The sequence below is a fragment of the Lissotriton helveticus genome, chromosome 9 (assembly GCF_964261635.1).
Source record: "Lissotriton helveticus chromosome 9, aLisHel1.1, whole genome shotgun sequence".
In the NCBI taxonomy this organism is placed as follows: Eukaryota; Metazoa; Chordata; class Amphibia; order Caudata; family Salamandridae; genus Lissotriton; species Lissotriton helveticus.
Genome location: NC_136070.1, coordinates 146,781,489 through 146,797,470, shown reverse-complemented (window position 1 = coordinate 146,797,470; position 15,982 = coordinate 146,781,489). Strand labels below are relative to the sequence as shown.

Sequence of the window (15,982 nt, the reverse complement as noted above, 5' to 3'; positions counted from 1 at the left end):
AGGTTGCTGGAAGCTGACAGTGAGTGGAGAGACAGGACCAGGCCATAAATGGCTTATATAGCCGATATTACGGCTGGAACAGCAATAGGTGTAATCTTCCTGTTGCTAGAAACTGTAGATCAGTGCACCTGTTGAAGTCTTCAATGGAAGGATGTATAAAGTAAAACCAGAGAGGCATTTATTACAACTATAAGGGAGTTGCTCATGTTTATCTTGTTACTCGCCAAGAGCAAGGAGGAGTTAGAATACTCGATTCGTAGAAGCCTTGTGGTGCTCTAATTAATAGATGTCTTGTTATCCATGTTATCCATGCATCTCCTCCTACCTTTCCAAGTGACACCAAATTGCTCACACAAGCACCTCCATGCCCGAAATAATCCTTATCACCTGCGGAGTCTCCCTGGGTTCTATACTGTCCCTATCATCTTTAGTCTATACATGAAGCCACACTGCTCTACTTGAAGTTCCCCTCTCTTCCAGACACCCAACGCCTCAAACACTAACTGCACATCATCCAGACCTCGACGTCCAGCGCCTACCTGAAACTCAACCTGAATTCCTATTATTTGCCAGGCATTAACAAGAAACAGGACACACCCGGCTTAATGACATGAATGTTGATGGCTGTCAACCCTAAGGGCACACACAAACTATTCAAGGAGTCTAAATTCCACCTTAGTAAGAGACACATCACACAGTAATGAAATTCTAATATTTATCAAGGACACTCAGACATTTCCAAAGACACATCTATGGCAAAAAACTGGAACACCTTCAATGTGACCAGTAGGAGGAATCTGATAGGAGGTGTAGAGATGCAGGGGTTGCAGGCAAGCTGCTTCTGGACCTTGTGTGGTGCTATTTAAGACTTAAAGACCTAGAAATGCATAAGCCAGAACACATGCATTGTACTCAGCATCTGATATAGGGCAACCTCAGAATGGCAAATAACTACACTCCCATCACCCTTGACTCTCATACATTTTATAGGCCAGTAATGGCATTTAGCCCATTTCACAGTGCAAACAATACTTTGCACTTACAGAATATGACAGGGTACAATACCTCCAATTAAACCATTGAGTGCTCTACCCACCATATGAAGAAGTGGCCATAAAACTTCGTTTGAGAAATGCATATGTGACAATACAAGCATGATGGGATTTATCTTGCCTGTCTTTAGTATCTTGGAAAGGGCATGGATCACCAACCAAGGGGCATATCAAAAGACCTGGGAAAAGAAATTAAGGAAGTCAGTAAAATCTGGGGAGTGGGAGCAACAATGGATCTTGCAGTGGTATTTCAGCAATCTTCATGATGCATCATTTTTCAAGAATTCAGATAAATGTTAATCTTTAGATGGTACCTCAAAGCCTAGCAACTGAAATGTAAGCACCCGGGTTAGATGGAACTTGCTGGAGATGTGGCTAGAAAGCAGAATCTCTATTCCGTATCTGTTGGTCATGTAAAGCAGTTACCTCCTTCTGGAAATAGGTTCATCCATGTTAAGGAGGACATGGGGTTTCCTATTCATGAAAATCAAGTAGAGATAATACTGGGTCTTCAATCATTGCACATGGTAGACATCAAAGCTTATAGATATGCCCTACCATAGCACATGTGGATGGCCTGTATGTTGAGGCCTGCTTTAAGATATATCAAATGTAGCCCTGTAGTCTCTCAAACTGTGGAATAACTGGAGGTTAAAAAAACTTCCCCAAGTTATTGCCAACCAAAATTTAAATAGGGTGTGGTGACCTAACTAGCAACAAGAACCTTAGGACATTCCCACATAGACCAAGAGCTGTACAGCTCTTCCATTTGTGGTTTAGGAGTTCAGGTTGCAGGCACTGGACTCTGTGAATGGGAGATCATTTGGGCTTTTTTCACCGATTTATAGAGGGACGTCCGGTGTGAGAAAGCCAGAAAGGTGAAGGTGGGAAGTATACGGTCATTGCTTTAGTTGAGAAATTGTTCTTTCATTTCCACTTAATCGGGGATGACATACATTCCTTGGCAATATCTGATAATGACTGCGGTATATCCACCACAGACATAAGATTCAATATACACATGATTGCAAAAAAAAAAAAGTCAGAACTGATTGAACTACTCATTCTTGGCAAGGGGCAATGTATAAGATTTCCACTAAACACAGGAGAATTTCACGCGCTTGGAAGTTAGATACTTGGAGTTGAGAGTATGCATGAGGAGAAGAGGGAGTATTAGCTAACAGAAGGTTTAACAGAGGAAAGGGTAGACATCGTGCTAGAGATATGTGAGACTTTTTCAAGAGCACTTGAAATCCTATTCGGGCTGGCCATATTGATGGTGGGTTGGGAGGACTATGATGTTCTAAAGCCTATGTACTACACACAACCTATTTGTGCATGGTGGAACTTGACACATATTCTTCTTCACAATGTTTTAGGCTGTTACTGAAAACTCACAGGAGCATGTGTAAAGGTACTCACCTTTCACCCCAAGACATCCACCACCATCCACTACTAGGAACATGCCAAAGCACTAAACTAATTTTCTCTCTAGCTGCATAGACTATGCCAGAAGGATGTGGTCATCGAGAAACTAAGGAAGCTGGACGAGATTGTGGAGAATGGACGTCAGATGGCACAGAAAATTGTTCTTGACCACTATGAAGAGGGTTTTGAGGACATGGCAGCACTCCTAGAAGCAGCTTACTCAGGTAACACGTTCTTGTATTAAATCCAGAGCCTGATACACCAAGGGGTGTCTGAGTACAACTAGACCTCAACCATCATCAATATGGGTGTAAGCCCTGCCAAATTTTGGAGGAGAGGATGGCTGATGCCCAGTCTGGCAGTGGAAGAGCAGAAGAGCAGTTCAGCAACACACTGGGCATGCAAAGTTGGTGACTTCACCATTGCCCAAAACCATTGTGCAGCCTGAGTCAGTGTATCTTTAACCAAGGCAGGCTGGTGCTGCCATATTATGGCCCAGCTCAAATTATGCCCCAGCTCAGGGCAAGATATTGATCTCACATTCTCCACTCACTGGCTGACCTTCCCAAGAGTCAGCCATTAGAGACGGAGGTGGGGCCTGGGAGAGAGCCCCTGGCAGAGAACTTCCTTTGCATCTCCGCACTCCTGTAGTCCTTCTGTCCCCTATCCACTGAGCCACAGACTGCTCTATGTTGGTGCAGAGTCTCAGCAGGGTTCGGGGGGCACAGGGCACTAAACAGCAGGAGGCAAATGTATCAAGGTTTTGCACTGCCCTTGTGCCACGCAAGGGGGAGAAAGGGCAAACAAAACCTAACTGAGATGTATCAAGCCACACAAGGCCACCTTGTGTGGCTCTGCATGGCTTGATAAATTTAGAGTACACAAGGCAGTGCAAACATCTGCCTGGACTTTAGTCTGCTGCAGGAAGGAGTGCCATGGGTCAAGCGTGGGTGTTCCCATGCATCCACTCATGGATTTTGGTACATTCAGAGATTTGCCATTAGTGGTAGACCTGTGAATGCATCATAATGCTCCTCCTCTCCTGCTGAGGCATAGCGAGGAGAAATATCTTTATTTCTCCTTGTTTTTTTCTCTTTCTGCATGTGTTGCATTCTGCCTCTCGGGACTGTTTTTGTGCAGGAAGCTGTCCCTTCCTGCACAAAAACAATCCTGCCTACAATGCAGGTTCCCTTGCAAAGGTGCCTACGTTGGTGAGAGGCAGCCAAAAGTATGCCAGCATTCAGAAAGGACCGGAATGCGCAGTATAATGTTCAATATGGTGCATTCCTGCCTTTCCCTTTCACACAGCGCAGCAAGATGGCTTGCTGTGTTGCATGACAGATTGTTAAATATGCCCCCAGCTGTCTATCTCCTGAATCCTGCTGATGCATAGCACCTCATGGCTGTTCTCACCAGGGATGCAGCCACCTCATTTCATCACCTGCACTATAGATTGATGTGGGAGAGGAGGGAGGGAATGGACTGGGAGATGAGGAAGCCTGAGGAGGTAAGTGAGATACTTTTGGGCATAGCTTTAACATATGGGCTTGCAAACTAGAGGTTATTCTCAATTTCCTCTCATGTGCCACGCGGAGTCGCTGCACTGTTTGGGCTCGAGGTCAGAAGACAACCAGGGAACCCTACTAAATGCTTTACCACTTCTCCCAATAACAACTGTACTGCACTTGTGTGGCTAGCATAGCACCCTTAACCAGGGACCATGCAAAGAGCATATTGACTTTTTATCTGGAGATGTGTGGTGTAGGAAGGTGGCTACCTGACTATGGTTACCCCAGATTTTTTGCCTGTGTTTAGCTGGTTTTTTGACTTAGTTGACCTGGTTCCCTGCTAATCAGGGCCCCAGGCCATCTGCTCTCTCTGTAAAATGGATTCCATGTACCCTAGGTACATACCACAATTGGAAATGAACTCCTTGTCAGCCCCTGTATAATACACTATAGGTGCCCAGGGCATAGGGGCCACCAAGGCCTACCAGGGACTGCAGCATATCTTTTGCCACCCCTGGCTGGTTCTTAAATTGACACAACTGGCTGATCACTCAGCTGGGGTAAGGTGGTGTAATCACCCCTTACTTAGATATGGTATACCTATATCTAAACCTATATCTGGACACATATTAACCTATGAGCCACTCCTATGGAAGGCCTCATCAATCCTGGAGGCAGAGTGCGTGGTTTCATGTGAGATGGAGCTCTAGCATGAGCTGAGCCTGTCTGCAGCTGTCGGGAACAACTCCCTAAGCTGTTTCAGGATAATGCCATACCATATACTCTTAAGTGCCTTATAATCCTCGTGGTTATATAGCAACTCTGGTTTGGCTTTATCAAAACATGTCGTGTAAGGTGTCATACGATTTGGAATACTATCCCCTCGCCAGTTCTGGCGACGGGGATAGCATTCCACCCCTCTAGAGGGGTAAGACATGTTACTTTACTTAAATGCGGTTAATTTCTAAAAGGACCTTAGATCAACAAAATGGATGCCTCTGCCACAGACAAGAGTCTGACCCCCTGAAGCTGACCGAAACTCAGCCAAATGGGGCCTGGACAAAGGGTTTCCTGTCGCAGGGGGGTGTTACCACCCTCCAGACAGGAGATAGTGGATTGTAGCAGGGAGGTTTGAAAGAAACCAGACACTGCTTGGGGCGCACAAGGCTGCCCCTTGCATAATCCGGCCAAACCGGTTCTGGGGCACTCCAGCCCTCGTGCCAGGGCGGCCTGGATCAAAGGAAGGGGGTGTATCCACCCACTTCCTGGGTCCCACCCATAGGAGGGGACCTAGCAGGTAATCCAGCCCCCAAAATTAGTATAAGACTGGGAGCAGTGCCAATGCACTTCAGATTTCCTGATGAAACATAAGAAACGAAACTCTGGACCCTTCGACATCCTACTCAACGTAGAAGACTGAAGAATCTCCCTTGTGGTCAAGGAGTGACCACCCTGTGCAAACAGGCACCATCCAGCCATCGACGTCTACTTTGTTGCAGTTCCCGCCGGAACTCGAGCGACAGAGATCGAAGAGATCAAGCTTGCCTGCCTTCCAACAGCCCGATCCACAGTCCCTGCAGAGCTGAGACCCGTGGAGGCGACCGGAAGCGTGGGGCACGCCATCTTGAATTGACCACGAGACGCTGACCGTGCAGCCCACGAGTGACCCTCGAAGCTGTACACCGGGGTTTGAGAAGCCCCAACCCTGAGCCACACTTGCACCGAAGTTCAGCCCTCCACACTCGACGAGTGCTGCGTGGGGCCCTTCTGCTTCTTTTGGCTCAACGCGTTGGCCCGGTCACTTGCCAGCCGGCTAGTGGCCCCTGTGCTGACGAACTTTGAAATTCGACCTGCGAATCTGGGTGCTCCAGATCTGCTCCAGAGTTACTCACATAGTTTTTTTCACTTTTTTGTACATACACATTTTTCTACCTTTGTGGAGAATACATTAGTGAGTGACAGGGGGATCTCCCCTAGGTCCTGACGAAGAGGCCCGGTGCCTCGAAACATGTTGACCCACGTAGGAGAGAGAGCCCATTAACCTGCTCTATCTCTCCGCTTCACTTTTTCTTTTAATAATACCAGCCAGTGTTTAATAAAATTCTTTTTTCCACTAGGCCAGGTATTTTTTAACTTACACCAGACATCACCCCTGACCCCACTGACACTCACTCCCAACACATAGCACCTCCATCTAAAAGGTGCTCCGGCGTATCCGCTTGTCGCAGCACTGCCCCGCCCCGCAGCGGGACGGGAAGACCCCGATGATGAAGCATGACACCAAGGGCCCTTTTGGTGTGTGAGGGGTATTTTAACAAAGATGTTGTATTCCAATGACATCTGGATACACATCCACCCATTTTGAGGTGGCTCTTTATGATTAACCTTAAACCCTGACAAGAGGAGGACGTGCCCACCTCGGTGCCCACCGGCATCACCTCTTCACTCCCCCCCTTGATTTCCTTATGCTCCAGATCTGCACCAGCTCCCCTGAAAAGGAGCCCCCACTCTGACCCTCCTGGTTCGAGTGAGAAGCAATCTCCCGGTTCCGCGTGGATTGCTCTTGCCAAGTGTTGTTTGCTCCAAACTTGAAGCCGACTGCGCCGACGGTGAGAGCCTCCGTGGGACAGATCGTGACCCGCTCCTGGACGTCGCAGATGCCTCAGAGCCCACGTGACAGCGGAGAGAAGCTCCTCGACGACCACCTGATTGCGCCCGACATTGCCTGGTTCCGTCCTGGTTCCACCCTGGTCACTGCTGAGTGACCCAGACTCTGTCCCCTCTGCTTTCAGGTACTTTTCGACTCGAGTCCACCCTTGGACTCCACCGGACACTTCTCTTTCACCCCGCCTGCAGCCCTTTCACTTCAAGCACCAAGAGCCTGCGTGACGAAACCCGACTCAACTTCGACCCTGTGCACCCACTTCCTGTGGGTGAGGTAACTTTGCTCCGCCGGTGTTCCCACACTGGTACACATCTCTAGGGTCTGTGTCTTAAGTTTTGTTCCTCTAGGTTCAGCGGAAGTGTCCTTAAACTTTAACTTTACAACTTTTACGCACCATTGGTTAACATTGGTGCATGCGTGCGCTTTCCGCACTGCTCCCGAATACCGTGGGCCTCTCCCGACTTCAGCATTGCTTGTCCCGACTGCTCCCAGCGATTTCCTAGGCCCTAGGCCTAACCACTGTTCGATTGGTATCTCTTATACCACTTGTTTAGTATATGGTTTGAGTGGCCCCCCGCCCTCATCCATAATTGTGCAACTTTGTATGTTTAAACTGTGCTTTTGATTTAACGCTTGTGCCCCTTTATTCATAAAGAATACTGGGGATTGTTTTTAGTAATAAATACATATATTTTTATAATATATACTTGTGTGGTGTCCTTTCATTTGATATTACAGGATTGTATGTGGTAAAACAGCTCGCTTAACACGACCTCTTAAGTTAAGCCTTTAGGCTGCTTAGTCCATGCTACCCCTAGGATAGCTTGTCTAACAAGGTTGACTTACAACCAGACACCATAAGGGATTGTGTGGTCTGATAACCGGTGGTTCCAGAATTGGAAACATCACCTATCAGGCCAACTTCTCACATTGGTGGCAGCGGTGCGGATTTGAGCTTGCTGTTGTTTTACCATTGCAATCTTTTATCAAATTGAAAGATCACATCAAGTACCTCTAGGTACATATAAAATCAAAAGCTTAGCATACTTAAGTTCTACTGAACTTAGTAGTTGTAGATTAAAGGGATTAGCACACCCTGACTACAACTCACTAGCAAGGTACAGTAGGGAAACACTTAGTGTAGGTAGGTGCATCACTTACACCACACTAGAGTCATGTCTGACACAGGAAAAGCCTCAGGGTCTGCTCCTGTGACAGTTGACCTTACAGAGGCAACTTCCAGCTATGACAAACTAACCCGAAAGGACTTGATTGCCTTGTGCATATCAAGAGGGTTAAAAAGGGGCAGAAGTCCCACCAGTCCTATCCTGATAGCCATTCTAGAACAGGATGACTTAGAGAAGGCAAATGCAGTTCCCTTAAAGTCAGGAGAAGGAGTGAACCCCCCTGTAGCTGATGCCCCTCCAGAGGAGGAAGAGGAGGAGGAGGAGGACTCAGATGTAGAGGACCCAGAGAATCAGGATCAGAGGGGTAGCCAGGTCCTAGTTGCCAGGCTTAACCAGGCTAACTTAGACCTACTGGGAAATGGAGAGGGCCAGCACCTCCCCAGATCTCACCATATCATTCTCCCAGGCAACAGAAGAGTGAGATCTCCCTCAGGGGATTCTCATATTTCTAGTGCCTCAAGAGAATCTCAGAGAGGTATGACTGCCTCTCAGAAGATAGAGCATAGGGCCAGAATGAGGGCTGTCAAACTCCAGATAGAGAGGGAGGAGGTAGCCTTGGCTCAAGCTAGACTTGCCTTGGCAAGAGAGCAGAAATTGTGTGGCTTAGATGCCACTGGTGGCAGCAAAATTCCTAAAGAGAAACCCAGGTCCTATGATAGTAGAAACCTGACAAAGATTGTGCCCCCCTACAAGGAAGGGGATGACATCCACAAATGGATAACTGCTCTTGAGAGAGCCTGCATGGTACAGCAGGTTCCTGAGGAACAGTGGGCAGCAATCTTATGGTACTCCTTTTCAGAGAAAGGGAGAGATAAGCTCCTCACTGTTAGACATGAGGATGCAAACAATTACAAAGTCCTGAAGAGTGTCCTAATAGATGGCTTTGGCTTAACCACTGAACAGTACAGGTTGAAGTTCAGAGACACCCAGAAGACACAGACACAGGACTGGACTGATTTTGTAGATTGTGCTACTAAGGCTCTGGAGGGTTGGCTACATGGCAGCAAAGTACATGACTTTACAGGATTGTATAATTTGATTATGAGGGAGCAGATCCTAAGTAATTGTCAGAACCAGCTCTTACACCAGCACCTGGTGGACTCTGATCTGACCTCTCCCCAAGAATTGGGAAAGAAGGCAGACAAGTGGGTCAGAACCAGGATTAGGCCTAAGAATCAGGACAGTAACCAGAAGAAGGAGTCTACCAAGCCTCAAGATAAGGGTGGGGATAAAAATAAAGAAAAGACTTGCCCAGGGCCCCAAAACTCCAAGAATGGGGGTGGGTCCCAAGACACTTCTTCAACAGAGAAAAAGCCCTATTGCCATGTCTGTAAGCAGGTTGGGCATTACAAAACAGACAACTGTTGTCCCAAGAATGGCAATAAAGAAAACATACCTCCAAAGCCAGCTCCAACACCTCCTGTTACTGTCAGCAGTAATCCCCCAGGAAGTGGGAGCACACCCAGGAATCTGGGTGGGTTTACTTTTGGAGCTCAGGTGGACCCTGGCCTATTCAGGTCCCCATCACCAAATAATCTTGTTTATGAGACTGGCATGGGGTTTGCCAACTTCTCTGATTGCCCAAATACTTTGAGCACATATAGACAAGAACCCATCATCAATGGTTTGAAAGTTGAAGCTTTTAGAGACACAGGGGCTAGCATCACCATGGTGGCTGATGGTATAGTCCCCTCTAAGCAACTTTTACCTGGTGCCACATACCAGGTAACAAACATTGATGGCATCAAAACAAATCATCCCATGGCAGTAGTAAGTCTCAGCTGGGGAGGTGTCATTGGCCCAAAGAGAGTGGCAGTGTCATCAAACTTGCCTGTAGACTGCCTACTTGGTAATGATTTGGAAATCTCAGCCTGGGCTGAGGTTGAACAGGAAATCCATTCTAGAATGATAAATTCCAATGGAAAGGTTAGTGGGGCTGTAATGGCTACAGCCCCAATCCAAGATGTCCTTCCTGAAAAGGTTGGTAGGGCTGAGAAACTCTCTGCCCCATCTTTAGCAAAAGCTCTTCCTGAACAGAATAGCAAAGCTGTTATGATAACAGCAGAAACCCAAACTGAGTCTCCTCCTGAAAAGGTTGGTGGGGCTGTGATGGCCACAGCCCAAACTCAAACTGATATGTGTGTTGTGAAGCCTGAAATTATGGATAACTCCACACAAACTGAGAGCATGGAGGCGGAAGAGAAATCTCCCCCTCACCAGACTTTAGGACAGGATCAGCCTCCTCAGGGAACGGATCTTACCCCTGATGAAGGAACTGCCCCAGAGGTTGTTAGGCCTGGCCTGACAGAGCCTCTGATGGCGGTGGACCCTTCTCAGGTGGGACCCAGTCTGGAGCAGGTAACCTGCCCCTCTCTCCCTTGCCTTAGCCAGCCCAGGGCTGCAGAGGACAAGAAGGACAGTGAGACCCAGAGGGCCCCCTGTCAAATAAAGCACCCCCATCAACAGATTAGGGGCACCACAACTAGTAGCCCTAGTGAGGTGAAAACTTTAAAAACTCCAGAGGGAGCCCCCTTAAAAACAGTTAGGGACCTCCCCCAGATGGATTCTGTTGGGCACAGCCAAACCTGGGACCCAAAGGGCCCAAACCTGAACTGTCCCTCCAGCAAGCCAAACAGAGGGACCCAGCCTCCAGCTTTAGGTAGCCAGAGGCTGACCCTGAGAGCACAGTGCAACTCAGTTAAAGAAAGAAAGGCACACATGGTGGAAGATAATTGGAGGAAGCTAAGCCCTAAATTAGTAGAGCCTCACTTCAATACTCCATATCCAAACCAGCCTTTAACTTTGCATAAACACACCCAAGGTAGTGATTCCCTATGGTGGAGACCCTCTAATACCCCAAGGGTGAGGGACTGCTTAGTGGACCATGAGACAGGGGGTACCCATGCTAGTGCAGGTACTTCCTTATATGGCCACTCAGGCAATATAGGCTTACCTGGCCAAGGATAGCCTTATCTCCTTTTGTTTGGGGGGGGGGGGGGTTGTGTAGGAAGGTGGCTACCTGACTATGGTTACCCCAGATTTTTTGCCTGTGTTTAGCTGGTTTTTTGACTTAGTTGACCTGGTTCCCTGCTAATCAGGGCCCCAGGCCATCTGCTCTCTCTGTAAAATGGATTCCATGTACCCTAGGTACATACCACAATTGGAAATGAACTCCTTGTCAGCCCCTGTATAATGCACTATAGGTGCCCAGGGCATAGGGGCCACCAAGGCCTACCATGGACTGCAGCATATCTTTTGCCACCCCTGGCTGGTTCTTAAATTGACACAACTGGCTGATCACTCAGCTGGGGTAAGGTGGTGTAATCACCCCTTACTTAGATATGGTATACCTATATCTAAAACTATATCTGGACACATATTAACCTATGAGCCACTCCTATGGAAGGCCTCATCAATCCTGGAGGCAGAGTGTGTGGTTTCATGTGAGATGGAGCTCTAGCATGAGCTGAGCCTGTCTGCAGCTGTCGGGAACAACTCCCTAAGCTGTTTCAGGATAATGCCATACCATATACTCTTAAGTGCCTTATAATCCTCGCGGTTATATAGCAACTCTGGTTTGGCTTTATCAAAACATGTCGTGTAAGGTGTCATACGATTTGGAATACTATCCCCTCGCCAGTTCTGGTGACGGGGATAGGATTCCACCCCTCTAGAGGGGTAAGACATGTTACTTTACTTAAATGCGGTTAATTTCTAAAAGGACCTTAGATCCACAAAATGGATGCCTCTGCCACAGACAAGAGTCTGACCCCCTGAAGCTGACCGAAACTCAGCCAAATGGGGCCTGGACAAAGGGTTTCCTGTCACAGGGGGGTGTTACCACCCTCCAGACAGGAGATAGTGGATTGTAGCAGGGAGGTTTGAAAGAAACCAGACACTGCTTGGGGCGCACAAGGCTGCCCCTTGCATAATCCGGCCAAACCGGTTCTGGGGCACTCCAGCCCTCATGCCAGGGTGGCCTGGATCAAAGGAAGGGGGTGTATCCACCCACTTCCTGGGTCCCACCCATAGGAGGGGACCTAGCAGGTAATCCAGCCCCCAAAATTAGTATAAGACTGGGAGCAGTGCCAATGCACTTCAGATTTCCTGATGAAACATAAGAAACGAAACTCTGGACCCTTCGACATCCTACTCAACGTAGAAGACTGAAGAATCTCCCTTGTGGTCAAGGAGTGACCACCCTGTGCAAACAGGCACCATCCAGCCATCGACGTCTACTTTGTTGCAGTTCCCGCCGGAACTCGAGCGACAGAGATCGACGAGATCAAGCTTGCCTGCCTTCCAACAGCCCGATCCACAGTCCCTGCAGAGCTGAGACCCGTGGAGGCGACCGGAAGCGTGGGGCACGCCATCTTGAATTGACCACGAGACGCTGACCGTGCAGCCCACGAGTGACCCTCGAAGCTGTACACCGGGGTTTGAGAAGCCCCAACCCTGAGCCACACTTGCACCAAAGTTCAGCCCTCCACACTCGACGAGTGCTGCGTGGGGCCCTTCTGCTTCTTTTGGCTCAACACGTTGGCCCGGTCACTTGCCAGCCGGCTAGTGGCCCCTGTGTTGACGAACTTTGAAATTCGACCTGCGAATCTGGGTGCTCCAGATCTGCACCAGCTCCCCTGAAAAGGAGCCCCCACTCTGACCCTCCTGGTTCGAGTGAGAAGCAATCTCCCGGTTCCGCGTGGATTGCTCTTGCCAAGTGTTGTTTGCTCCAAACTTGAAGCCGACTGCGCCGACGGTGAGAGCCCTCGTGGGACAGATTGTGACCCGCTCCTGGACGTCGCAGATGCCCCAGAGCCCACGTGACAGCGGAGAGAAGCTCCTCGACGACCACCTGATTGCGCCCGACATTGCCTGGTTCCGTCCTGGTTCCACCCTGGTCACTGCTGAGTGACCCAGACTCTGTCCCCTCTGCTTTCAGGTACTTTTCGACTCGAGTCCACCCTTGGACTCCACCGGACACTTCTCTTTCACCCCGCCTGCAGCCCTTTCAGCTTCAAGCACCAAGAGCCTGCGTGACGAAACCCGACTCAACTTCGACCCTGTGCACCCACTTCCTGTGGGTGAGGTAACTTTGCTCCGCCGGTGTTCCCACACTGGTACACATCTCTAGGGTCTGTGTCTTAAGTTTTGTTCCTCTAGGTTCAGCGGAAGTGTCCTTAAACTTTAACTTTACAACTTTTGCGCACCATTGGTTAACATTGGTGCATGCGTGCGCTTTCCGCACTGCTCCCGAATCCCGTGGGCCTCTCCCGACTACAGCATTGCTTGTCCCGACTGCTCCCAGCGATTCCCTAGGCCCTAGGCCTAACCACTGTTCGATTGGTATCTCTTATACCACTTGTTTAGTATATGGTTTGAGTGGCCCCCCGCCCTCATCCATAATTGTGCAACTTTGTATGTTTAAACTGTGCTTTTGATTTAACGCTTGTGCCCCTTTATTCATAAAGAATACTGGGGATTGTTTTTAGTAATAAATACATATATTTTTATAATATATACTTGTGTGGTGTCCTTTCATTTGATATTACAGGATTGTATGTGGTAAAACAGCTCGCTTAACACGACCTCTTAAGTTAAGCCTTTAGGCTGCTTAGTCCATGCTACCCCTAGGATAGCTTGTCTAACAAGGTTGACTTACAACCAGACACCATAAGGGATTGTGTGGTCTGATAACCGGTGGTTCCAGAATTGGAAACATCACCTATCAGGCCAACTTCTCACATGTGGGAATGCTGAATGGTAAGAATCTTGAAAATCCCCACAGATTGCTGAACTTTCCCTGGCAGAAATGTGATGAAAATGTAGGATTTTAGCTAATGTTGAGGTTTGCAAGCCATTCTGGTCAAGTAAACATAGAGGGGTTGGTGCATTTCGACCCACCCTTTACTCCCATGCAGTTGTGTCTGGTACCCTAAATATTTGGTGGGCCAACCACTGACCAGCATGAGGTGAATGCTAAAGCTGACAGAGTTTATAATGAACCACGACTGAGAGTTCTGGTGTTTGAGGCTGAAGACAGTGCTTGTCAGAGGGAAAGTGATAAAAAAAAGAAAATGTAAAATAAAACTGTACTTACTGACTCACCTCCCCAGGTCCCCCTTGTGCTTTAACACTACGGCACTGGTGGTCTCTGCAACAATTTAAGTCTCCAGTCCAATCCAGACGCAGCTCTCATGCTGCTGATAATGTTAAGCAGCATGAAAGCAGTGCCAGGATTGGCTGGAGCAGGCTGCCTCGATGCTCCTGCTGGCACTGGGGCCTGTGCCTGCTCTCCAGACAGCTGGGTAGAGTGGTTTAAAGTGTGCATGTCAGGCTGGCTGTCGCGAGACAGCTGGCCAAAATGACGTGCGCACTCTAAACTGGTGGAGTGAGCACCACTCCTGGGCTGCCAGTCAGCAGCAGTGGCCCCACCCCCAAACAAGGCTGACTGGGGAAAGGAAAAAATAAAATGGTAAGAAATTCATTTTATTACTATTTTATTTTTCTACTTTGCAGCGCTAGCCGCAGGTGGGTGAAGCTCCTCCGCTCTTTTGAAGGGGGCGCCGCTGCTCCCCTGGGTTTAATTGGTTTCCCAAGGTGGCAGCCGAGCCATGGCCCAAATACTGCTACTACCACGTCAACAAAGTGGGTTGATTTAGTTGGGGAATATTTGATGCCTCCACTTTGCATTTGGGGACCCAGCCACACAAGTGGGGTACTAGTTCTGTCACTAGGGCGGAAATGCTTGGTGGCAGGAATTTTATGGATCCCAGTAGATTTCTGAACTTTCTCTCACCGAAAAGTGAGAAACGTATTTTTAGCCAAAGTTTGGGATTTGAAGGGCATTGTGATTAAGAAACGTAATGGGATCCACACAAGTCACGCTCCCCTGGACTCTCTTGGGTGTTAAGATTCAGAAATGTCTGAATTTCATAGGTTTCTCTGAGTGTCAACCAAGCCTTGGCCTAAACTCATCAGCAAACCACATCACTAAAAATTATCATTTTCTACACCAAATTTTGATTTCTTTATGTTGAATTTTGTTGCATCTCATGTAATGAGCGTAGCCCCACCCAAACCAGTGGGTAATGATGTTATCAGGAATATAGGATAGTAGAGAATTTATTATCAATTATATTTCTCTCTATTTTGGCTTCCAAATGTATGCCAATGTGCAAGAAAGTACACGTTTATTAAAATACCATCTGACTCATGATAGTGTGGATAAATTCAGAGGTACCCATTACAAAAATACATGTTTCCTTCATACCAATTTTTCATTCATGTGGTTTTGCCATATGAATTGATGCCTGACACAATGAAAAATCATTATAAGCTGCAGCTCAGTTGTTGGCCCTAGGTGTCTTTTTGTTTCTGGCCATTATATCCCTGGGACAAGAACAGTCTTCTTGATGTAACAGTATGTTAATATGTAAATTGGCGACCGGAGCAAACAATTACAGATAAAAACTTTATCACAAATTCCTATTTTGTTCTTACTTATTTTCATTATTTTTTTTGTTTTATTTTATTTTAACAATTAGTTGCATTGGGAAAACATTGGCCATCTACACAAATGACCCCTTACTGAATTTGGAATTCTGTCTAGTTTTCAGAAATGTATTGTTTTCCAGGGTCACCCTTGGATTTCACACCTCTTACCACCACAGACTACAAGAAGGTTGAAACCACAAAAAATAGGAAAAATGGATGACGCTTTAAACATTTTTTAGACGGTAGTTAAAACTTTCCTTCAACCACGTCACCACTTGGCAACTCAGATGTTATCTGGTTGGTCGTGATTAGCACCAGGAGTGATTGTAAATAACATATGACCACCATTGTCAAGCAGGCACACATTTAAGTGGTGGGATAATATGTGCCTCTATTGTCTTCAATAATATCCGGACTCTCCTTTACCAACTGGCTAGGAGAACTGGAATTTTATTACAAGACAAGAAGCGCATATTATACAAGTTCAAAGAGTATCAACAACTGTCATTGCCGCATGCTGAACTGGCTTAAAACAAAAAGTCTTAAAAGTTGACACTCTAGACCAGGGGTGGAGGAGCGCAGCCCCATAGGAAAAATAAAATGCTAATAACAATGTTATTATCATTTTATTTTCCACAATTCTCTGGT

The 15,982-nt window shown here is 47.4% G+C and overlaps 1 protein-coding gene across 1 annotated transcript in view; it reads left to right on the top strand.

Annotated features, from left to right (window-relative positions):
- HEATR4 (HEAT repeat containing 4) overlaps positions 1-15,982 on the top strand; it is a 427,614-nt gene that overhangs the window by 317,723 nt on the left and 93,909 nt on the right. Inside the window, exon 15 of the mRNA XM_078659659.1 lies at positions 2,548-2,704. Coding sequence (XP_078515785.1) covers positions 2,548-2,704 — 157 coding nt within the window. The remainder of the gene's footprint in view (positions 1-2,547; positions 2,705-15,982) is intronic.